Source organism: Mastigoproctus giganteus, chromosome 11 (assembly GCF_048544385.1).
Source record: "Mastigoproctus giganteus isolate SK-2022 chromosome 11, ASM4854438v1, whole genome shotgun sequence".
Classification (NCBI taxonomy): domain Eukaryota; kingdom Metazoa; phylum Arthropoda; class Arachnida; order Uropygi; family Thelyphonidae; genus Mastigoproctus; species Mastigoproctus giganteus.
The window spans coordinates 145,134,786-145,160,952 of NC_143585.1; the positions used below are offsets into that span (position 1 = coordinate 145,134,786).

Sequence of the window (26,167 nt, forward strand, 5' to 3'; positions counted from 1 at the left end):
AACCTTTGTAACACCTTTTATAGATTGGATACGAGACAAAGAATCATCCAGTCTATAGATGAAGGTTTGGGAACATCATCCGATATCGCAAAGCAGATAACTGTTCTAGATGCACTTCATACGACAATGAGTGCCTGGAATAAAGTTTCCGAAACCTACATTAGCAACTATTTCAAAAAATGTGTATTAATTATTCATGATGGTCAACCAAGTCACAATACTGATTATGTCGAAAAGCCTTAAGACATGGGTGAACAGGAGTTTAATGATTGGGTGGACATAGATAATCTACAAGTTACTACAGCTTTAACAGATGAAGAAACTGCCCGGTTGCTACTGATAATTTTGCCGAGGAGGAGGAGGAGGAAAATGAAGATGAACCCGAACGAATTCCAGTTACAAAACGGCAAACTCACAAAGCTATAGCCATCCTGAGGAGAGCGTTGGAAGAAACTGATGCAAGTGATCGTGAATATAGACTGTTATACAATATTGAAAAATCTATAAATAGACTTTGTAGTGATAATTTAGAGCAAATCTAAAATAAGTGACTATTTTAAATTATAATCATATTACAAAGTGTTATGTTTAATTAATATGTATATTAATTAAGCAATGTACGTAAGTATAAATTTATTTTTATTTTGTTTGGAACGTAAAATTCAGAATATTCTTCCGATTTTTACATATTATTTAATTTGTAATAAAGTGTAAATTTGTGCTTTATATCTTTATTTTTATAGCCTCTGGATAATATTTGCCGATTTTCGCTTATTAGAATCAAAATTCAATTTCCAAACGTGATCACTATAACCAGCGCTTACTGTATTTACAAAAATATCAAAGAAAAAGAAACTTACAAATAATCATTTGTATCTACAGAGAATTTAATTCTATACAAACTACAAAGAAATTAAAAAACCAGATAGTTTATGTTTATATATCTAGTATAAAATCATAGAAACAAAATATTGTGAAATTTAGTACTTTTAACAATATAACATAAACTAAAAATATGCAAAAGGTATATTATTTTAATTGAATTTTACCTCGCTTTGAAGGATCTTTCACAAGAAGCTACTGTTACAGGCAGGGTAAGAAAATTCATAGCGCTATTTCTATATTTAGATAAGATTCTTATTAGACAATACTCATGAACAAATTGGAGAAGTTGTAAAGGGGTTACAGATTTTATATCCTGCAAAATTGATAAAACATAATTTTTCAAATATCTGTTCACAGATATTTGAAATATTTGTGATATTTCAAATAACAGAAATTTGAAAAATTTTGTCCTCCAGTGCTAACCACTGGAGGACAAACCAAAAAGCTCAAAGATGTGATGTCAGAAAACAGGCCATACTTTGTAGAAGTTTGTAATTGGAGTTTCTCTGTTATTTTCAAAATTTATAAAACACTGTTCCCCCCTGATATTTTTTTTCACTCTCACAAAGTCACAAAAATTTCCGGAATCATTATAACTATTATCCATGTCAGGAATACACCTTAATCTTTTGATTGGTAATAGAAAATAGAAAGCAGTTGACTAGCATGACTTCTCGGTATGTGGGAAGACGTATGCAGGTGGCTGCATACGTCTTATGTTCCGCTTACATTATGGAACTGTAATCCCTTTAACCCTTAATTTGCACTTTCTAATTGCTTAAATTTCCTAAAGGCCGGAGATGGAAACAAAACATACAAAGTTAAGTCTCTCATAATCCATTCATTATATGGAAATTTTCTTCATTCTACAGAAACTTTTAAATGTAATTAAATAAATAAATAAATAAATCTTTATTGTGAAGTAGAGTTACAGCACAATATCCCATCATGGCGACGAGCACCAGGGGTTCACATATAGATAAGATAAGTACAGCGTACAAATACAAAAGGCTACAAAATACAGCGAACACATACAAAAAGGCTACAAAATACCGATCACAAATGCAAAATAAATACAAATACAGCATAAAAACACAGAGCTAGACACAAATACAGAAATAAATACAACTTGGCAATATATCAGGGTTCAAGGGCTTTGATAAAGTTGTGTCTGTCCTTCTTGTTACTTATTATGCTGTCGATGTCGGCGTCCACACGGTTGAGGGCAGCGAGCATCTGCTTGGGAAGAAATCTCTCGGTGAGTACAAGCCTGTTGTGGTGAGCCACGAGTGCTGGTACCGACCTTAGGCTTGGCTGTGGAATCCTCCAAGAGCAAGCGTTCCAAATATTTGGAGATGATACCTGGTCTGTGATGAGTTTGGCTATGAAGACAAGCCTCTTTTCCACGATCAGGAACTTCAACCTCGGGATGTCGAGTGCTTGTGCCATCATGGTGGTTGTGGTAGCGGGAGGTAGATGAAGCTTGTTATTGGCCCATTTCAGTAACCAGTATTCAGCGGTGTACACCCGCTTGAGGTTTTTAGGTGCAGCGGAGGCCCATATTTCTGCACCATACAGAATGGCGGGGTAGACGGTGGAGGTGATGAACCTTTTAACAGTGACAGGATGTCGGACGTGTAGCAGCTGCTGCTTTGAGATCCACCGTAGACGAGAAAATCTGGTACTGATTTTGTCGATCTGGTTGACAAAGGACATCTTTTGGTCAAACAGAACGCCAAGGTCTGTATGCGAGGGTACATTTGGTATTCGTACCCCTGCGAGTGAAACATTGAGTACTGTCGGCATGGATTTAAGGGAGAATATAACCTGGGCAGACTTCAGTGGGTTGATTTTTAGATTGAAGTTTGCCAGGTACAATTCTAGATCCTTAAGTTGGGAATTGATCCTGTTGCTAAGCTGAGTGGGGTTGTCGCCAGGGTTAATTTGAGTCAGCAGTTTGGGGTCATCGGCATAGCATAGGAGACCATTCGTTGAGGCAATAATGGGCACGATGATAGCTGTGAACAGGACACCGGATAGGACACCCCCCTTGCAGTACTCCAGCAGTAATGTCGCAGGATAGGGTGCATTGTTGCCGATAGAGAATAAGGACCCTGTGACAGAGAAAAGATTCCAAAAAGCACAGCATATCACCTCGAATGTGAAATTTCTCCTTAAGTAGGAGGAGCAAGGCCGGGATCGACATGGCATCAAAGGCTGCGCTTATGTCGAGGTACGTGGTTGCTAGCTCAGCTCTTTGTTCGAATGCTGAGAGAATGCATTCTGTAGTATTCAAAAAATTTGCTATAAATAAGTTCGTTAACACAGGTCCGACTATAATAAAATCAAAAATGAAGCAATTTTAAAATATATAACTGGTCAGATGCGCCCTTAAAATGCTGCACCTGGGGCTGGTGCCCTGCTCGTCCTACCCTAGTTCCAGCTCTGGGTACAATTTTGCAGTTCTTGTGTCAATTAAGTCTTCATCCAAACCAACAACGAAGTCCTACTTCCTTTCTTTCTTTCTCACTAGTTGGCCAAAACAGGCTTTTCACAATCCAGTTGTAAGATAACATCACAAAAGAATGCAAAAATTTAATGAACATTTCATAGAATACTTCTTCACTTAGGCAGATAAATAGATATTGGCATTAGCAGCAAAGCCATATAATGCGAGAAAGCATTATATGGCTTTATAAAGCTTATAGCCCCAGCCAAAAAAAAAAAAAAAAAAAAAATGATGCAAAGATACAAAGAATTTAGTCCAAACATCTCATGCAGTTATTTAAAGTATTAAACTATAAATTTTCCTAATGCCAACAGATTTGTTTTTCAAAACAAAATATTTTGTTTTGAAGATATTTTGAAATTCTATAATAACTTATTTTCAGGATTTTTGCGAGATCTTCAAAAGCTGATTGTGCAAAGTAATCAACTTATGAATCTTCCTCGTGCTATAGGCCACTTGACAAACCTTGCCTATTTGAGTGCTGGAGAAAATGGCTTAGTTTATCTACCAGAAGAAATAGGTTGGCATTTTAACCATCTTATTTTCCTAAATGATTTTCATGCTTTTGTTTTGTCTAACTTTACAATGTTGTTTAAACTCTATGTCAGAAATTTCTCATATTTTTTATTTTATTAGGTACTTTGGAAAATTTAGAGTCGCTATACATCAATGACAATCCTAATTTACATAGTCTCCCATTTGAATTAGCCCTCTGCTCTAATCTACAAATAATGAGCATTGAAAACTGTCCTTTATCTCAGATACCACCTGACATTGTAAATGGAGGACCTTCTTTAGTAATTCAGGTAAAATTTTGTTATATTTTTCTGTTAACTGGCATATACAGAACATCACCACACAGTTCAGATTTATATATGATTAATCAAAGATAACATTTCTTAATTTAAGAATTAAGAAAAGGAACAACCTTCTTGAAACCCACCAAGTATTTTGTAAAAGATATATGTTAGTTTAGTTGGATATCTGTTGCAATCAAATATTCTGATTACAACAAATTCTGAATTCTGCAAGCAGTACATTAGAGTGCAAAAGGGAAAGTTACCTTTCTGTTTCATCTTTTCTTATTACCCTTGTATTACTAACTTAACCTGTCCCAGCTGCTTGGTCACCGAGTGGCATAACTCCTGCCTTTATGTGGCAGGGGCAGAAGAGCCAACCCACCCACCAAGACCAAAGGAGCATAAATGGAGTTCTTCCACCTTTAGAGCTGAGCTCTGAGCTAGACATAGTAGGCCCAATCAAAATTCAGTTTCAGTTTTGCATTTGTTAAATTGGAAAATATTTCCCTTAGACAGTTGAATCCACTTTCTTCTTTATCCAGAGCTTTAAGCAAAATTCTTCATTAATCCAAGCTTCATATGCAAAGGTGGAAGAACCTTGTTTTGTCTCTAATTACTTGGAAGGGGAGATCTATGTGATTGTTCATTACTATGTTAATGAATTGATAGGTGCTATAATATCATGTGGTAAATTAAGTAATTTTTATTGAAATGATACAATTTAAAGGAATTGAACCACCTCAATGCTTAAACAATTCATGGCTACATTACAGGGCCGAGTACCCAAGCAGTAGTGTCCAAGTGTTTTTTCTTCAGTAACATATAGATTGATCATCCTGAGTGATTTTGTTCTGTTTTATTTCTAGTGCCTTTCTTATCCTCAATTCATTGTAAGTGGTTCTGCACTTAACAAATTTTGAGTAAAAACCCAGGAAGGAAAATTACCTTTCTTTTCTTAGTGTATTAATTTTTTCACTGACAGATTAACCTCTCTAGCCGCTTGGTCACTAGGTGGCACTGCTCCTGCCTCCCCATGGCAGGGCCAGAAACCTGAAAGGAAAAATAATCTTTTTCAGGGCTAAAAGGAGCAATAACGGACTGGACAAACCAGGTTTCACCTGGATCTGTAGATCAAATTGAACATCATCAGCAGCAAGATGATCTTAACCCATCTACTGCCAAGAGACAGAAGAAAGATGTGACCCAGACCATCTCTTCACTATTTCTAATTTTTCATTCTCTGACAGACTAGACTAGACTCAATAAACTTTCTCCCTTTGTAATACAAAGATGTCTAGAACATATAGCTGGTCAAAGGTGCTGGAACATATAGAACATACTATGGAAATCAATGAAAAAGGGCAAGAAGATAAACCAGTCCTGGAACTTTATGCAACTGATAATATGGACAGTGGTGGTCAATCAAGCTTCCCTAGAAAAGAAAAAACTAAAACAGATTGGTTCAAACAGGCAGCCCATCATAAATCATCTGAATCAGTCACTAAGCCCAAATAATGCATACAGTTTCTTCAGGGGAATTGTCATGGCATTCGAAGTAACCTTAACAATATCAAAGATCTCATTTCTGTCTACAATCCTGCAAGTGTTTGTTTACAAGAAAGAAACCTAACTCTGCACGTAAGTATTTCAATCAAGCACTACAATATATATAGGCAAGAAACCACAACAATGGCTCGTGAAGAAGTCGCCATTTTGGTCGACTCTAATATTCCATCCAGGCATATTCAGCTGCAAACACCCCTTGAAGCAGTCGTAGCAGTCATGATTGGAATTACCTTTACCATGGTTTCACTTTATCTTCCATCTAACCATACATATATATGCTGCAAGACTGAAAACTTAGTTAACCAATTACCATCTCAATTCTGTTTTAAGGGGGAGGGGATCTTAATGGGCATCACATCATTTGGGGTTCTCTAAATACAGACAAAAGAGGTCAGACGATTGAAAAACTTCTAGATAGCCGGAACTTAACACTCTTAAACACAGGTACTCACTCCCATGTCCTACAGGGACTGCTACTGCTCTTGATCTCACCATCTATTCCCTGGCTCTCCTTCCTATTCTTGACTGGTCTGTTTCAAATGATCCCTATAACAGTGACCTTTACCCAGTTGTTTATCACCTATTAACAAATGGTGTACTGCAATCTATAAGAGGTAATTTCACAAAGAAAACTGGGAAAAATACCAATGTTCTGCTTCTTTAGATGAGCAAACTATAAGACATTCTGATATCAATACTGCTGTTACTAATGTCACAAACTAAATAATCTCTGCAGCAAATATTGCAATACCAAAGACAACTAATCAGTACCATACACATTACAAACAGTGATGGAATGAAGAATGCTTGGAAGCAAAGAAAGAAAAAAAACAAGGCCTGGAATCAATTCAGAAAGTTCCCCACCCCCACTAATCTCCTAAAATATAAGCAAGCCAGAGCAAAAGCACGCTATATATATATGTCAGAAATCACAGAAAGAGTCCTGGATATCCTTTGCTAGCAAAATTAATAGGAATATGCACACTAGAATTATTTGGAATAAAATTAGACAAATCTCAAGCAAATATTCAAAAACCCCTAAACCAATAATGAGCTGAAAAGTTCATGACATAACTGAACCAGAAAAAATTGCAAACCTATTAGGAGAAACCTTTGAGGAATTGAAGCAACATACAGACCAGTCTTTCAAAAATATAAAAACTCAAATCAAAATATACAAAATTAATTTCCACACAACTCATGAGATTTCATATAACCAGCCCTTTACTATAAATGAACTGCATAAAGCCTTAACCAAATCAAAACAAGGTGCAGCAGGTCTGGATGGAATCCACTATCAAATGATTAAACATCTCACGAAAATTCCTTATGCATGCTCTTGCTGCTTTATGATAGGATATATCTTGAGGACACATATCCAGACTCTTGGCAGCATTTGTTTGTGCTGGCCTTTCCAAAACCAGGGAAGGACCATTCAAATCCATATAATTATCGCTCTATTTCCTTCTTGGTAAAACTTTAGAAAAAATATGGTGAATGATCGGTTAACATGGTTTCTTGACTCGCACAATCTCCTTAGTCCGAACAAATACAGGTTTCAGTATTGGTTCAAAACAGATCTAATGACAAAAGCTGAAGCAAACATATGCAACCTTTCTCCGAAATGAACACCTTGTTATGATATGCCTTGACATTGAAAAGGCTTTTGATACTATCTGGTGATATGGTATCCTACACGAATTAGGACTGCAAGGCCATCTACCAAAGTTCCTCCAGTACTTCATGTATAAAAGAACTTTTATACATGAACTTTTATTTATATATAAAAGTCCACTACCATCATATTCTGTCTCAAATATACAGTAAAGAACAGGGGGGTACCCCAAGGCTCAGTCTTAGTGCAACCCTTTTTGCAATCAAAATTAACCCTATCACAGAAGTAATTCCAGAAACTGTAAAAACATATCTATATACCAACAACCTTACTATTTCAATATAACTCACAGAATATGTGCACAGTCGAGAGACAGCTCCAGTGTGCTATAAACAAAACAAAGTCCTGGTCCATCTATAACGGATATCGACTCTCAGTACAAAAGACAGCGGCAATACACTTCTGCAGAAAATGAAAGATGCATCCTGACCCAGAACTAAGAATAAGCAATCAACAAATCCCACTTAAATATAGTATCCAACTTCTAGGACTAATCATGGATGACAAATTAAATTTCCTAGAACACATTGAATATCTACGTACAGTGTGCTTAAACAAATGAAACATTCTTCGAGCAGTATCTGCCATGACATGGGGAGCTGATAACTTTTCTCTTTTATGCATTTATCATGCAATGATAAGATCTAGATTAGATTATGGTTCTCCCATCCACTCCTCAGCTAGGAAAAGTGTGTTAAATTGGTTAGATCCTATTTATCATAGTGCATTATGCATTGTTTCCAGAACATTTCGTACTTCACCTATGTACAGTATATAAACAGAGATCCACGAACTCCCACTCAGTCTTTGTAGACAAGTTCTTCTTCTGAACTATGCTGCTAAAATTTAAAGCCTTCCCGGACATCCAACATGACAATGTCTGTATAATCCAAAATGGGAAACCTTATATGTGAACAAACCTAGCACATACAAACCTGCAAGTATCCAACTAAAAGAATTATTTTCACAATGGAACTTAAGTATGGATAAAATCTATGGATACCCCCTATCCCTTCTGCCATGGGAAATCAGTTCAGTCAACTGTGACATAGATCTCACAAAATTGAAGCAAAACAACATCCCAAATCAATATATAAAACAGCTACATTCTTCTTATGTAATGCAGTTCTCTGATTACTGTCATCTGTACACTCATGGCTACAAAACGGATACACACGTTGGTGCTGCAGTGGTCTTGCCAAACAGCATAGTTTCTCAGTCTCTTCAGTACAGTATATATAGTGCTGAATTATTTGCAATAAGTCTCACACTAGATCACATTGTCAAAACTCAAAACTTTATAATGTATAATTAAAAATTATACTTTATAAAAAATATAATTTTTACAGACTCATTAAGTGCAATATATGCTTTACACCTAGAAGATCAGCCATCTCATCTGTATCTAAGAAAAATTCTTTCCTGCTTATCGCATCTTAGGACAAAAAAACCAAATAGTCAAATTCACTTGGATTCCTGGATATTCTGGAATACTGGGCAGTGAACTTGTGGATCAAGCTGCAAAACATCCTTCAACTGAAAATTCTCATATGCATAATAAAATTCCACACAAAAAACAAATAAACTTTAAAATAACTTTAAAAAATGTCATCCAAAAAAAGCCTCTGAATATATATGGACTCACACCTGAAAATCTCAAACAAACAACAAATTATACCAAATCAAACAGCAGCTGAAATCATGGAAATTAAGTTTCCAGACAAACAGACACAAAGTTTCATCCTTGCCTGGCTTCACATTGGACACACTTTTAACACACCCCTATCTCCTAATGAAAAATGATCCTCCACATCGCCTACAGTGTCTGACCACACTAACAATAAAGCAAGCATCTTAGAATGTCCACATTACCAAGTTGCCTGCCAATCAGCTTTCGAATCAATGGAAATGAACCATTAACCCTTCAGCTTATTATGGGAGACAAATCAGACATAAATGAACTCTTTACATAAATAAATCTTACCAACCACATCTAATATGCCAAAATCAGTAATAACATAACTGGAAATAAAACTTGAACAGGCACAATATAGCCAAAGCAGCTTTTGCACCATAAAACCATAAATAACAACAGCTGCATTTAGGAACTCACTGTTTCAATATGGGCAACTCCCTATCTCCCCTCCTGGCAGAAACCTTTATAGGCCATTTAGAAGAAAATTTTCTAAATCAACAACTCATAAAACCAAAGTTCTGGGTCTATGCAGATGACATCTCCTCATTTGGAGTCAAAGGTGAAAAATCAACTCGCTAACTTCCACCACAAAATCAAATTTAAGATAGAAACAGAAGAAAATGGACAACTCCCATTCCTGGACATCCTCATCTCAAGAAACCCTAATGATCTACAGAGTATACAGGAAACCCATGGACACAGGATGCATCCTAAACTACAAGTCATTTCTCCACAAAAATTTCCATTATCAGAACCTACATCAACAGAGCTCTAAAAGTTTGCAACCAACCAGAATTACAGGAACAGGAAATCTCAAACATAAAAGCAACTTCTTTAAAGAACCATTATCCTCCAGCATTAACAGACAGCATCATCAACAAAACTCTAAACAATAGTTTCAGGCCTCCACAGAAGAAAGAAGACAAACCTAAGACCAAGCTCTTATTCCGTACATCCCAAGAATTAGCATCAGCATAGCAGTAAAAAACCACAACATCCAAGCATTCTATGCAGGAACCTAATCTCTGAAACAAAACTATCCAGGAACCAACATCAACCATCTAACCCCAGAGGCCCTGTGTACCTTATCCAATGCTCATGTCACTCAACATACGTCGGAGAAACATATAGAAGACTCAACAAAAGGATATGAGAACATAAGACACTCAAATCAGCAGGATCAAAAAATTTGAAACAGCTGCACATACACCCTTTCCTCCAGAGGCACATGGACTTCTCCAGCACCATAGTACTGATGACAGATTCATTGTACTCCAGAACTTTTAAATAAGCCTACTTTGTAAAATGTCTCAGAAGCTCCAAAATCAACAAGAAGCAGAGTTAACTTCCACGATGCTTATTACAACCTATTCCATGCAGATATCCTGAAGAAGTTCTCAGCAAAAAGATCCGAAACCTCTTAACAGAGGGGTTAACTCCAGGGAGTTCCAGTCAAAATCAAATTAAAATTAATTTAAACTTGAATTTAAATAAGTAATTAATCAATCAGTAATAATTATTATCATTATCATGATATTGTAATTTAATTTAATTTTAATGGGTTTGGTAGAACAACACAATCAATTCTTGAATAGTTACTTCACATGTAAATCAATCAGATCATGTTTAATAATCCATAGATATACTCTCAAACTGGTCCTCACCCTACCTCCTTAAACTGGCGCCTCTGTAACCAGGTGGGCAGGAGCAGCAGTGCGTAGCACATGCTTCTTGATTAGACTGGGGTTCGAGCCCATACCCACCAAATATGGAGGATGCGGAAAGGTCAGGGAATAACCACTGCATATCCCCCGAGCAATATGGCCTTAGTTGCTAATGCTCCTAAAAACCAAATAACAAACAAAACCTCCTTAAACTCAGAACCTGCCTAATTTTCCCACCATAATATGTCCCTGTCCCCAAAATCTGCTAGTTTTAACCACACAACAACCTCCCAATGTCTACATCAAGTCAACCCCAACCTATATAAACACTCAGTCCACTCCTACCTCCCCAGTCCTCTCCAACTGGACCAAGAAACTCCAATGCAGTATCACATTGACAGGTAAGCACTTCATACCTAAATCAGAGTAACTCTAGGGAATTTTCATTAAAAAATTTATTAATTAATGAATTAATTAAATAAAAAATGCAAAAATGTAATAATTAGAAGGCAGTTGTATATAATGCAGTATAGTAAGTCCCCGTCATACGTTCCAGGAGTTCTTACATAAGTCGAATTTTACGTAACTCGGGAATGGCTAATAAAAATATTTCCACTATATCCCTGATATGCCGAAATTACTTAATATCCTCAGAAGAATGAAGAAAAATTGTTATATATTTTTCAGTTAATTAGTTATATATTTTTTATATATTAGTTATATATATAGAAAAATAGTTCTATGATTTTAATTAGTTCAATTAAAACTTTATCTGGGGACAGCAGTGAAGTAGCCAGAGTGGCACATAAGAAAAGAAAACATAAAAGGAAATAAAAACACATGTTATTGTACTGTAAAAACTGATATGTATTTCATAGCCTTGGTTATTATGGTTGACTTCATTGGTGCCGATCCCTTCACCATTTCTCGTCTCTCTTTGTCCTTTATTATTGTGATCGCTGTTGACACTGACAAGTCTAAATTCCGTGTGATACTTATTAATGTTTGACCATTTTCATACATCCTTATCATTTTAATTTGCTGATCCAAAGCGATTGCTTTTTAGCATTAGTAGAGGCATATGATGCAAAAAAGCAAGCTTATACAGCATCAGCCAAAAAAAAAAAAAAAAAAAAAACCCTTCCCATTTCACCCATCCATTCACTCCAAATGTTTGACTAGTTCTGCCTTGAACTTATTTAAGTTGTTGACTTCCACTACAAAAGATGGAAGTTTGTTGCAACTATCAACCACCTGCTGGCTAAAGGCATATTTTGAAACATCCATTCTACAACTGTCTTTCCTCAATTTGAATTTTTGTTCTTTCAGGTGAATAATCTGAGCAAGAGAAAGAATCCCATCAGCATTGAGCTTGCTCAAACCATTCAAGGCCTTATACACCTCAATTCAATCACCTTGCAGGTGCCTAGTCTCCAGAAGCTGCAGTTTGCAGAACTTTAGCATTTCTTGGTAACATCAACCTTTTGTTCCACTTACCAATCTCGCTGCCCTTTTCTGTACTCATTCCAACAGCTCTACATCTTTCCTAAAATGAGACCTCCAGACATGTATACAGTAATCAAGGTGTGGCCTCACCATTGCCTTATATAAGGAGACAATCACCTCCTTATCCATACTAGAAAAATTCCTGTATATCATTGACAAGACACCATTAGCTACTCTTCAAGCCTGTCTGCACTGCTCAGAAACCTTCATATCTGACTGAACAATTACTCCTAGGTCCTTTTCATTCTCCATTACCCTGAGTGTAGTACCACCCAGTTGATATGTTACTCTGGGGTTACTGCTACCCATTTGTCAATGTTAAACTTCAATTACCACCTCTCAGCCCATCTGCTCAACTTTTCTAGCTCCTGTTGTAGTAGCGTATTATCATTACTGTCATTAACAATAGTATGCTACTGCAACAGGATCTGGAAAAGTTGAGTAGATGGGCTGAGAGGTGGCAACTGAAGTTTAACATTGACAAATTTTTTTTTCCTTTTCTTGGTAGATATATTAGTATTTAGTACCACTTATTCTCTTAATCGTCACCATGATAACGGTCATAATGAAATTTTCTGTTAAGAACTTCACAGGGTTAAGGTGGAAACACAGTATTATCACCTCATGTGAGCTCACATTTTACTTTACTTTATTAATTAAACTTTTCATTTTACATTAAAGCACATTTCTGGAGATCACTACATTAAAACAATAAATGAAATGTGCAGTTTCTGGTTTATTGGGCTTTTCTGTTAGTGCAATTCATTAAAAATGGGTAAGTAAACTCAATCTTATTGCATTTACGATAATACTGATGGCTGGAATTCTGTGGGTTTTTACGTTATTATGGTGAAATGTGTTTCCCCTTCACTGAAATCTTCAGTCATAAAAAAAAAAAACATAAATAAATTTTCATTATCTTCTCTTTCCTATTTTTTAAGCTTGTTACTCCACATCTCACTTGTGCAATTTGTGTGCGCCATGTTCATCGTTATTGATTATTTTTTTTTTTTTTTTTACTGTTTTAAATTTTACAATCTTAAAAAAAAAAAAAAAAAAAAAATTGAGCGAAAAAAATTACATTATAATACAGTCGATTCCGGTTATTTGGGACACATCGGGGCTAGTACATTTTGGCCCGATTAAGCGGCTGCCCCATTATCTGAAGTTTCACGTAAATTGTTAAAAATACAATGGTTCACTGTACGATCAAATCACATTGCGATGGACTCACCATAGTAAAGTACTGTTCACTACATGATGTGTAGTAAGCTCTAGTCATTGTTATCACATTTGTGAATTGAATTTCAATTCTAATTAGTGAAAATAGGAGGAATATTATCACAGACTATAAAAGTAAAGATATATTAAGCACAAATTTACCCTTTATTACTTTACCAATTAAAAAATTAAATGTTACATGAAAATCAGAAGAATATGATATTCGTGATAATCGGAATAATTAATACATACTGTAATATGTACATACTAACTAGACATTTCTGTTCACTGACATTTGTGGGTGGGGGTTAAAATTTAAAACAGTAAAAAGATAAGCAATCAATAACAAAGAACACTGCACACACATATTGCAAGAGCCGACCGGGCTAGCCGAGTGGGTAAAGTACCTGCCCGGCAACCCAAAGGTTGCGGGTTCGATTCCCGCCTCGGGCTTGGATCAAAGTACTGCAAAAACCTTGGGAGGTGCAATATGGACACAGAAGCCGATGCGCCAACAACTACCAAATCAAAAAAAAAAAAAAAAAAACATATTGCAAGTAACACGATATGCACAAGTGAGAACGGAGTAACAAGTTACGAAGCTTTAAAAATAGGAATGAAGAGATGATTCCATGAAGTGTAAACACATTTCACCATAATAACCCGCAGAATTCCAGCTGTCGGTATCATCGCAAATTCAATAAGATCGTGTTTACTATCGGTTTATGCCCAATATCAGTTAAAGCCCAATAAACAGGTAACTGTTAATTGTTTTTATTTTTTTTATGGTTGTGACCTCCAAAAATCCGACCGAACCACGTGGTATGGGCGGAGACAATCATAGGGTAATCTCCACTGCTGCGGTTTCCTACCCCGATTAAACGGCATGTTGTCCCAATTAAGCGAAGTAAACCCTGGCTGTTTTCTCGATTGGATTCTGTTTTTTAAGATTTGGCCGAAATAACCGGAATCCACTGTATTTGTATTGATTTGTACAGAATTTGTATTTGTATCATTATCAAATTGAAAACTTGTAGTATTACTCCTCAAGCAATCCACCTAGTCCTGAAGATGGGAAACAGTGAGTTCCCAAAACCTAGCCATAAACTGTTTAAGTGTTTGGCATTGAGTGATTCAATTCCTTTAAATTGTATCATTTCATTTATAAATTACGTAATACATGATATAATAATGTAGTGTCTACCAGTTCACTAACATAACCTTTTTTTGATTCAACCGATGTGAAACATAATCCATATTACTTCTCACTGGTAAAAATTCCTCCCTCTTTTGCCACTGCTGCAAAATACGTTTTTCTTATTTGAAGTTAATAAAGCACTCAAACCTACATTGATTTAATTATGTTTAATTTTGATTTGGAAATATGGACATAATAGAGTCAAATGTTTCCTGTTATTTTCATACCTCTTCTTCAGTGACTGCAAAGACAGTAACTAAGGGTTATTATTGTCGAATTCTTAAAAATTCCAGTAGAATTCAATTTCTGAAAACCTTTTAATAAATCAAATTCAGATCTAATTCAAAGAATTTTGTTTTAAAGTACATTTTATATAAGTAAATGATAATAAGTAAGTACTTAAAAGCTGTCTTTGCAATATTGCCATTACAAAAGGTTACTTAGCTCACAAGAACCTGACTTGTTCATGGATGAAACATATATTTCCCTTACCACTATTATATAGAAACATATATATAGTGGTAAGAGGAACAAAGGGGTGTTGTTACCAAGAAAGGCTTCAGTTCTACAAATTGCAGTGTGTGAAGACCTAGACACCTGTGTTCAAGGCTTTGAATGAATTGAGCAAGCTCATTGCCGATAGAATTCTTCCCCTTGCTCAGACTACACACAAGGGGACATAAATTCAAATTGAGGACAGTTGCAGAATAGATGTGTAGAAGTTTGCCTGTAGTCAGCAGGTGGATGATTGCTGGAAAAAACTTCCATCTGGCATTGTGGAAGTTGATGGCTTAAATAAATTCAAAAAAGAACTAAAACTATTTGACGGAACGGATAGGTGAAAGGAGGTTTATTTTATTTTTCTTTTTTTTGCTGATTCTATATAAGTTTGCTTTCTTGCATCATTTGCCACTATTACTGCTAATATACACAAACACAGTGTAGTTTACTTAATCTCATTGCTAGGTGGTTTGGTGGGCAAGAATCTAAGGGATTATCTTTATAGTCTCAACACCAGGGTTTACTTGTGCCCTGTGGGTAACATTACACATTTATGGATATGTGGTATTGAAAAAAAAATTAAATTTGATTATTTTAAATTAAAATAGAATAAGATAAAATAAAAATTTTATTGTCTGAAAACTTTGCCAGTTGAGATCCTCTGTTTTTAGGGTGATTGATAGGGATTGACTTAGGTCATAGTACACTACACACCTTGGGGGGGGGGGGGATTATTGGTTGGAGGGTTGGTTGTGGTTAAGAAGTTTAAACTTATTTTTAATTTGGGTTAAGATACAGTTCTTATAATAGATGTATATGTGACTATTTTTCTACCTGAATTCCTTTGTTGCAGTTAATGTTATTTGTTTGCTCCTATTAGAAAGGCTTCTTTGTATAGTCTACAGTTATGGTATCTGTCTGCAGCCAGTACTAACATTTTGGAAAATGCTCATTTGTAATACTCTATCCACATATGGAAAGCTGGGTCTGAATTTGTTACACTGGCTTTTTCAATGTCCTTCTTTTGCTCTTTTACTCTGGCTACAAGTTTTCTCTTGCTCTGTCCTATGTCAGCTTTAGAGCAGTCTCTACATTGTAGCTGGTATATAGGGTTTTTAGTGATGAGGGTCTTGGAAGGGTCTTTTAATGTTGTGGCTTTTTTGTATACCTTTATAAAAAGTTATGTTTTTCAATGGAATATAAATGAAATAATTTTAGCCATTTCAGCGATTTCTTTGCCGATAGGTGGTCATAGGAAATGGTAATGAATTGTTTAATTTCAGCAATTTCTTTGCCGATAGGTGGTGCATAGGAAATGGTAATGAATTGTTTATCTTCATCAGGATTAATATTGAATGTATATATACAGGCAGTTCCCAGTTTACGAGTTTTTTTTTTTTTTTCAAAGTATCCAGTATCAACAAAATCAAAATATGAAAATCAATGTTAAACTTTCATAAATACCACATTTCTAACCACGCTATACAGTACAGTGTACCCAGCTTTACTATATTAATCCGTTCCAGAGACACCATCGTATTGTGAAAATATCGTAATGTGAACCTAATAACACATTGTTTTTTGGTAATTCGTTCCACGATCTCGGAAGTTGAAATTTTCACTATATAACTCTCTTAAAGGTCATTTATATAGTGCAAATTGTATTAGTTACCAATTCAAATCACTAAAATGCACTACACTTTCATCATTATCATCTGTTATAAGAACCAATTTTGAACGCCTTTGTGACATTTTTCTGAAGCACATTTCTGGAGGTCATGACCATAAAACAATAAAAACAATTTGCACTTTCCGGTTTATTGGGCTTTTCTGTTACTGCAAGCAGTTATAAATGGGTAGTAAACTCGATGTTATTGCATTTGCGAAAATACCGATACCTGGATTTTTGTGTGTTTTTTTGCATTATTATGGTGAAGTGTGTTTCCCCTTTACTGATATCTTCAATCGTATAAAAAACAAATAAATTTTCAGAATATTCTCTTCATTCCTTTTTTGTTAAGCTGTGTAAACTTGTTACTCCGCACAAATAGTGGTTGCAATTTGTGTGTTCTGTTAAAAAATGCTTATGCATCTATTGAAATTTATAAAGAAAATAGAAAATTATCTTTGGAAAAAATGCCTCTTGAAGTATTTCTGAAGAAGATGACTCCTTGTGCAACAAACCAACGAGTGCCAAGCTAATAATGAGTAATTAATGAGTATGCATTTAGTCAATGATGAAGGATAAACATTCTTTAAAATTTGTAAGTCATAAATAATTTCTTTATTATTATATTTTTGCTTGATTTTACAGGCTACGTTTTAATTTCTCTGGATAAATCAATCATTGTTTAAACAAACTAATTACCTAAATAATTTAATTGTTGAGAATGTAACCCCTATTTTTAATTATGCCCAATGGGATTTAATTCCCACTTTACATGTTTTTGCCTTACGAGCGAGCACTAGGAACGAATTAACTCGTAATGTCAAGAACTACCTGTACTTCAGTTGTACCAGAGAGACAGATAAAGAAAACAAGGTTTGAGTAAAAATCCTTTAATACTAGTTAAAGGCAAGTTTGGTCCTTGAGGTTGTCACAGACATTCTCTCAGATATGCCAGACAGCTGTACTTGCTACCTAGGAGTCTAAAATGCTGATGAAACTGATATTCTGGTGACATTCAAGTCAAGTGGACCCAATTTCGGTGAAGTCCAGATGGTCTGTGACAGCCAAATCCTCTGCTTGCACTTTCACAGTGGTGGGACTGTTAGTAATCCTGGGTATAACCTCCATGCACAAGTACATGGTGGGTCCAGGTGTGAACCAACGTAATCAGGGATTGAGGTGTGGCATCTGCACCACATGGAGGAATGCCGCTGTCTGTGTTACCAGGCAGTACTAGGTGGTAGATGACTCTCGTCAACCGGTTCAATACCACCACTTTGCTTATTGGAGACTTGAAGTGGTGGAACCCATGTTTAGTCTCCAGAGCTAAGTTCCAGTCCACCCTTCCCCTTCTCTTCCATCATATAGTATGACTGATGACTTTTGAGATTATGATGAACATCATGGCGCGATCCAATCTTCTTTACATTTCGAGGGTACAGCTCTCAAATGGTGTTCACAGGCTGGCCACTAAATAGTACAATGGACCGAACCTATCAGTAACTCTTTAGGAGGCTTCCAGATCGGCTAGTGTATAATCTTGCTACCTCTACTCTGCCAGATAGTGACTGGAGGGAGTCCGAGTAGTGTGTATGCACGAGCATTGTCAAGGCCACGTTATGTCAAGGATCTGGGTATATTCTTACCATGTGTACACCATATCCAAAAATTTCATTACTTCATACAGCATGTCCCACCCACTTTTTCTTACTATTGAATACACCATGAATTGTCAAAATAATAGAGTAAGCTTATCTGTGAAAAGATCTAAGCCTACCAAACACTCCCTAGTTTATTTCACGAATATACATGGTCTCAATTCTAATCTCGATGATGTCCAATTTTCCACTTGCAGTCTACCAAACCCCGTGTACTTTTTCTGACAGAATCTCAGTTATCGGTGGATTCAACTACTGCTCATTACAGTTGCCCAAATTATTCCCTGTATGATTCCTTTCGCCTCAAAGGCGGTATTTGTGCATATGTCCGTACCAGTATTCCCTGTCAGAGACTTGGTAATTTTGAATCTCCTCTCTTCAATCTTCTCTAGCTTAAAATCTCTCTACCTCATTGTGTCAAATTCATCTGTTGTCTCTACCGTTCTCCCACCTCCACTAATCACTTGGAGCTCTGACTTCCTCTCTTTGTAACTTGACTTTCTCTAGTACAACTTTCCTAACAGTGAGGTAATTTTCCTTGGTGATTTTGATGTTCACAACTCCTGCTGGCTTCTGTTTTCTAGTCACAACTACCCAGCTGGTCACGATGCTGAGGCTTTTGCAATTACTAATGACCTTGCACAGATTGTTCATTTACCTACAAGAATACCGGACAATCCTAACCATACAGCCAACACGCTTGATCTTTTTCTCACAAACAACCCTTCTAAGTACACGGTCGAAGTGAGAGATCCTTTAGGTATCTCAGATCACAACTTGGTGATTGTCTCTTCTCCAGTGAAGCCTTTATCTCATGGCTATTGCTAACCTCGTATTGTTTGGCATTACAAGAATGCAAAATGGGATGACCTTCTAGATTTTTTTTTTTTTTCTTTTCCTTGTTCGGATTACTGTTTCAAAACTTTTGATGACAAAGTTTGCTCAGATCATGCAAGTGAAATTTTTCTTGCAGGAATGGAATCCTTTATCCCACACTCCACTTTAAAATCTCGTCCTTTATCTGAACCTTGGTTTTCCACTAAATGTGCTAAGGCTGTTCAAGAGAAGAACGTTGCATATCCTAATTCTTCAGTTTCATTTTCTGCACACGCTAAAGCTCACAACAATTGTAAAGCAGTTATTAATCAGTCCAAACTAGAGTTTGAACAGGCTAAGAGTAGAAAATTTGTTTCTTGCCGTAATGGTAGCTGAGCATTCTGGTCTCTTGCCAAAGCTATTGGCTGCAACTTTTGCTCATCTTTGCTCCCACCTCTGTCCAAACCAAACGGTTCTGTTGTCACTTCAGCCAAGAATAAAGCTGACCTGCTAGCATCCCAATTTTCTTCCAACTCATGTATTAATGATCTTGGTAAAACACCTCCCACCGTTCCCAACACGCTCCATTCAATGCCTGTTGTGGTCTTCCGTCAAAAGGATGTCGACGAATCTTGATGCTAAGAATAAGAAAGCTCCAGGTCCCAATGGTATTTCTCCACTTGTTCTCAAAACTTGTGCTCCTGAACTTCCTCCTGTTCTTTGCCGCCTTTTTTCACTTTCTTATTCCAAAGGTGTTTTTCCTTCTGCTTATGTCTTATATGTCTTATAGCTGTCTTTATTCCCATGAAACCCTGTGCAGACATGAATTAAGCCTGCCAAAAAAAAAAAATGTATGTACGCGTGTTCCTATTCAGAGTGACGAATGAGACTGTCTCCCTCGATGTTAACTGTCTTTCTGTGTGCACTGCAGAATATGTCTTCTTTTTCCCAAACCATCTATGACAGGCTAAAATGTGTAATCATTATATGAATAAATTGGTAAACTGTGCCTTGACCAACTGACTAAATTGTGGCACTGTCTCTGGTGTCCATATCCAGGGCTGTATGCGAGGGTGTATGAATGAAGGTGAAAGGAGGATGAATGCAAATTTTTAATAGCCTATACAGGTAACCCTCGTATAATACGGTAGTTAGCTTCCTATAAAATCTGTATATAGGACTAAGAACCAGTACAAAAAGGGAGGTTACGTTCCAAAAGATAACAAAAATACACCATTTTTTATAACTATTGAAAACTTAATTTTTATTAAAAATAGTAATAACTGAACAAACGTCTTAAAAACTCTGATACATATATGTCAGATAATATACATTCACTTCATTTTCTTCCTCTTCATTGCTGCTAAGCACAGTCAAACGAGAAAGTTTTCTCTGTTGCAGAATATCTTCACCTTCTGAACTTTCTTCTGCAACATCTAAATTTCGTGTATCTTCTGCTCTCTTTAAAAAAATTAGTAATCTGGGTTTGTTTGCTTTTGTTTGATAGATATTTGTAAATTTTTAAGTTTAAGCTTTTTATTTGCTTTCCCGTATACCAGTAACACATTTTTATTTACACCTTTCATTGCACAAGGATTAGAGGATCTATAAACTAGCATAGGTTTTATCATGTAATCTCCTGATGTGCTACTGCACATAAGTAATGTTACACAATCTTTTGATGTCTTAAAACCTTGTGCAGTTTTCTTTTTTTTTTTTTTCTTTGAAATAAACGTTCTGTTGGGTATTCATGCTCTTCAGTAATTTTTTGAAATTCCTCTGTATACTTCTTGGCAGCTTCATTATCAGCTGATGCACTTTTCCCTTGAATTCTTATGTTATGTAATGAGAAGTGGTTTTTAAATCATTCAAACCAACCTTTACTAGCAACAAACTCTGGGTTAACGGAAGTGTCTCCATTTTCTTTTAAATGGTAATAAATTTTTAGTACCTTTTGTTTAATTATATTGCCATCTAATTGGATCCATTTTTTACTGCTATCATCAATCCAAATACCGAGTGCTTTTTCCATTTTCTCAATTATTGGTGCCCGGGGATGAGCTGTCATATTTGTGGAAATGAAAGATACTGCAAGACCCTCATTTTTCTTTATGGTCCAGATTGTTGCTTCATTTAAATTTAAACTTTTTGCAATGTATGATACCTTTCCCCCTTTATTAAGATGATCCAAAATTTGTATCTTTGATTCTAGAGAAATAAAGTTTCTCTTGAGCAGTTCTTTTTTTACTTTCCTTAGGCATAATTTAGGGCTGGAATTTATTTCACAACAAAGAAATTATTCCAATACAATTTTTAAGAACAAAGTTTAGTAATACATACCTGGAAAAATTTATAAATGATCAAATAAAAGCCAAAATAACCTTACGAAAACCTTAAAAGTCATGAACTGCACACTTTGAAGTTACAATTTTTTATGGTCTCAAACAAGCACAAGTTCAATAGCATAGAACCTAACACAGGGATTTCCTAATAATTTTTTTGCATAACGACTAACAAATCAATAGCAGGAATTCACAAAAAAGAATGTAAATGATGAAAAATTACAGCCAACATAATAGCAGGGTTTTCCCACACAAAAACTCAAAAATACCATGTTATGAGGTTTTCTGCAATTCTCTAACCATGTTGCAGCGAAATTGTGTTATATAAGTGTTGTGCGAGGATTGCTTCAATTTAACAATCATGTTAAAGCAAAACCGTGTTGTAAAGTACTGTGCTATATGGAGGTTGCTTGTATTTGCACCCTAAATATATGCAAAAAAAAAAAAATTCTTAAATGCCTTGTGTCCCTGTCATAGACAGGATCTCCCCCCCCACCCCCCCCAAACTTGACTGCAGTTGGGATGGTAAACTAACTTTGGTGCCTGCCCTCTGCTGATACCATGCCAAATCCTTTTCTCGGGCAATGGCGTGTGGGATGCTGACACCGGCCAGTGTGGGATGTCAGACTGCTGACAAAAGATGTCTAGATAGCAACCAAAACTTCCACATAGGGACCCTTGACCCAATGACTTTTATTCTCCCATTCTCTCACCTAAGGGGTCTGCTCCATCCCCCTCCCTTTTTGCATGGCGGGTCCCAGGGGTGAAGGCCTGCCCGCCTCACTCACTTTTTAGTGAGAGGGGCAGACCATCACCCCTGCACTCATTTCCATTTTTCCAATAAAAAACTTTTTTTTTTTTTTTTTTTTTTTCTTTTTTTTTTGGGGGGGGCCACTCCCTGGCAAGCCTAGGCGATGCAAGGGTTTGCCTCACCAGAGATTTATGTGATCCTACTGCCTGGTCCATCTCTACGTGGATAATGACAGGCAGTGGCGGGACGTTGGTCTTCCTTCCCAATGGCAAAGAGGCCAAATGAATAACAGACCAACCATGGTCTGTTGTTCACTTGGGGATTTCCCAACACTATCTGCATTTGATGCAATCAATACTTCTAATTCATCAAATTATGTACTGTGCTCCTAGCATTCTTCTACACTCAAGTATACATGCACCTGTTCTTACTCTTCATTACTCTAACAGAGTCCGTGTATTCACTTGTTCCATGATGACCCACAGCAGGGCTTGAAATCCCAGACACCTTTCTCTCCAGGCCACTGCATGTTTCAATAGGAGCAGTGCAAGAATCAGTTTCACCTCTGCCTGTGGCTCTAGTTAATTATTAGTCTGTGTATTCCTCCTGCCAAGCTAACAGTTTCTGACCCACCTAACACTGCCTTGATAGCATCAGTGAATATTCTTGCACCCTTCTATTTAAGTGTGTCCCATCCCTGTAGAAACAATCTCTCCTGTTAGCAAGCACAGACCACGCTGAGAAAAATTCTACCCGATGAGACCTGCACAGTCTCTCCAGTTCATGTTGAGAGCCTTGTCAATCAGTTCATCCAGGGATGAATTGATTGACAAGGCTCTCAACATGTACTCCCCTTATCATGTCTAGGCAGAATTGCAATCACTTTCAAATTTAATCCTAACTCACAAATTTTCATCCAACATTGTCCTGTATTTGTTTAGCAAGTCCTGAGATCTCCTACTCTTAATAATTAGTGCCCACTTGCACAATAATATCACCTTTCATTCTCTAAAAAAAGTGATATCTGCTGTACAACATCATCTACTTTTACTGCTTGTAGAAATACCCTGGTCTTATTCCACTTTTTTGCCTTGGGGATTGCCAGTGTGTTGCTTGATGCTCTCTGAGCTCTGGCATTGAGCTGGGCAGCTGAGAGCTTAATAGTCCTCCTATTCTAATTCCTTTCAGTGCACCACCGTTTTCTACAAGCTCTCATAAATGTGCATCAGAATGCCGAGTTCACACCTAATTTCCTCAGGCGCACGATAGCCTTAGATGTTGATGCGCCATTAAACTTCCAATAACCAACCAACCTAATTTCCTTATACTCCTTGCACCAAACACACACAAACATTAGACATATGAAATTATTGAGAAAACGGTTATATCAGAAGGCAAATTTATAGTAAGGGGAACTATAATGTATGTAGCAACCTATTTGTGTTATATATTAAAAAAAAAAAAAAATGGGGGAAGCATCAGTCAAAGGTTGGTCGTCAAATCTGTAAATGAATGGTTTGGTGCTTACAACATACACAAAAAAAAAAAAAAAAAAAAACACGCATTCCTCTAAAAAAATGTTTATACTCTGGGATGACTTACATAACATCAGAGGAGTTTAGTATTAGTAGTGACAAATCATCCAAGAAGGAAAACTAATACAGCATCGGCCAAAAAAGTGGTGAGAGGGAGAATCATTCCCCCTATAATAATCAATTATCTCCTGGCTGAAAGCAAATTTCTGCACATATTTCCTGCAACCACCCTTCCTCAGTTTGAATTTATGTCCCTTCATGTAGTCTGAGCAAGAGGAAGGATTCCACTGGTTTTGAGTTTATTCAATCCATTCAAATCATTACACACCCTAGTCAGATCTCTTTGCAGGTGCCTAGTTTCCAAATGCTACAATTTGCAAAACTGAAGCATTTCCTGGTAAGAGCACTCTTTTGTTTCCCTCACTTACTTTGTTGCTCCTGTCTGCACCAGATCCATTCTTCTGAAAATGGAACTTCTAGGAAATTCACAAGAAAGAGTCTTGGGGGGATATAGAGAGAGGGAGAGAATACAATATTACGGTACTTAGTAGTCATATGTTCTTGAACCACAGACACTTAAGCATGTGTACCTCTGTACCCTTGGCTTTTACCACTCAGCTAGTGATTTGAAAATCTCCCCCTTTGAATTTCCATTTTTGTCATGTCAGTAAAGAATTATTTTTACACTCCAAATAAAACTGTGTAAGTAATACATAGGAAATTTATTTGAATAATTAAATTTCATTTCATAATAAATTTCAAGATAAGTTTAATTTTGAATAACAAAATTTTTTATTCATGAACAAAATAAGCACTTTTTATTCGTATTTGTGTTTTAAATAAATATTTCCTAAAACTTACCCACCCACCAACCCAAAATAAAAAATTAGCTAACAAACAGGATTTGTTCTTGCTATTAATACCTAAAAGTGTTCAGAGATTTTTTAAAAATGTTATTAATTTATATTACAATTAATACAGATTTTTTATTTTATTTCAGTATTTAAAAATGAAAGGCCCTTACCGTACAATGTGAATCTACTCTGTAAATAACCTTGTGAAATGGACAATTTTCAGAAGACAAACAGATGTGCCTCCAGCTTATGTAGATGTTTTGTAGATGGTACTGTTGTTGCCAGTTTAATGTGTTTACCTTTGCACAACACTTTTTGTGCTCTTGGGTTACTCACTGACATTGGATGGCATGGAAGTATTCAAATATAATAATACTTTGGCCATATTTAGCATGTAGAGAAAAGTCACTAAACTGTTTTCAGTCATGAAGAATATCAATCGATTATGCATGCACCATGGCCATTATTTACCTTAGGTGACCTCAACACGATGGCAAACAATTAACAAAACTTTTATGCCAACAGATTCTTCTAAAAGATATCTGACCATCCTGTTAACTCATACTTAGATCATCTTAGTTTTAGTATGCAAGATTATTTTATTGATGCAGTGTGAAACATCAACATATGGTTAAAAAAACTGTGACAATAAGCACACATGAAAATATGAGAGACAATATCATCTATTAACAGTAATTAACAATTTTTTTTGTAATTACCTAGGCCGGCATCACATGTGAGCTACAAAAAACTGTACTTTCTTGTTTTAAGTTTGTGACTGTTAGAATGAAAAGGCACCACAAATGGCTTGGTTTACAAGAACAGACTTTTGTGTTATGTAAATAAAAATTGTGAATAAGATTGTAATATGTAGCTTTTAGGTCTCATTTAAGGTCTGTCAAAAGTAATTCTGTACATGTTTGTAGAACTGTGCCCAGATAATTGCATGTACAATAATGAAAGGTCTACGTACTAAATTAAAAATAAAAACTTTTTAAGGACAGCTATTTGCCAAATCATACAAGTAGCTGTCCTGTTTCTATTTTCAATCTGTTAAGATAAACATTCTTTTTTTTTTTTTTTTTTTCTTATGAAAGATGAATCTACGTACTTCAGAAGGTACAAAATAAGCATTTAGCCACAAACATTCAAATGCACTGTAAAATTATTTAGAAAAGTATCAATTTTTACATGAAGCTTTTGTAACATAAGCTTTAAATTTTTAAAGAAATATTTTAAGAAAAATATATCTACAACTTGATGATTAAAGTTCTGCCTGAAATGCATTTTAAAAAAATAAAAACTTGGAAAATATGTATTT

General features: G+C 36.0%; 1 protein-coding gene across 3 annotated transcripts in view; it reads left to right on the forward strand.

Moving 5' to 3' along the window:
• The window catches only part of LOC150078496 (leucine-rich repeat protein soc-2 homolog), a 487,454-nt gene extending 461,655 nt beyond the window's left edge, over positions 1-25,799 (forward strand). For all 3 annotated transcript variants that reach the window (XM_090385300.1, XM_090385301.1, XM_090385302.1), the window contains 3 exons: positions 3,777-3,914; positions 4,031-4,200; positions 24,993-25,799. In XM_090385300.1, the coding sequence (XP_090241426.1) occupies positions 3,777-3,914; positions 4,031-4,200; positions 24,993-25,028 (344 nt within the window). In that variant the 3' untranslated portion in view covers positions 25,029-25,799. The remainder of the gene's footprint in view (positions 1-3,776; positions 3,915-4,030; positions 4,201-24,992) is intronic.
• Positions 25,800-26,167: the final 368 nt, after the last annotated feature.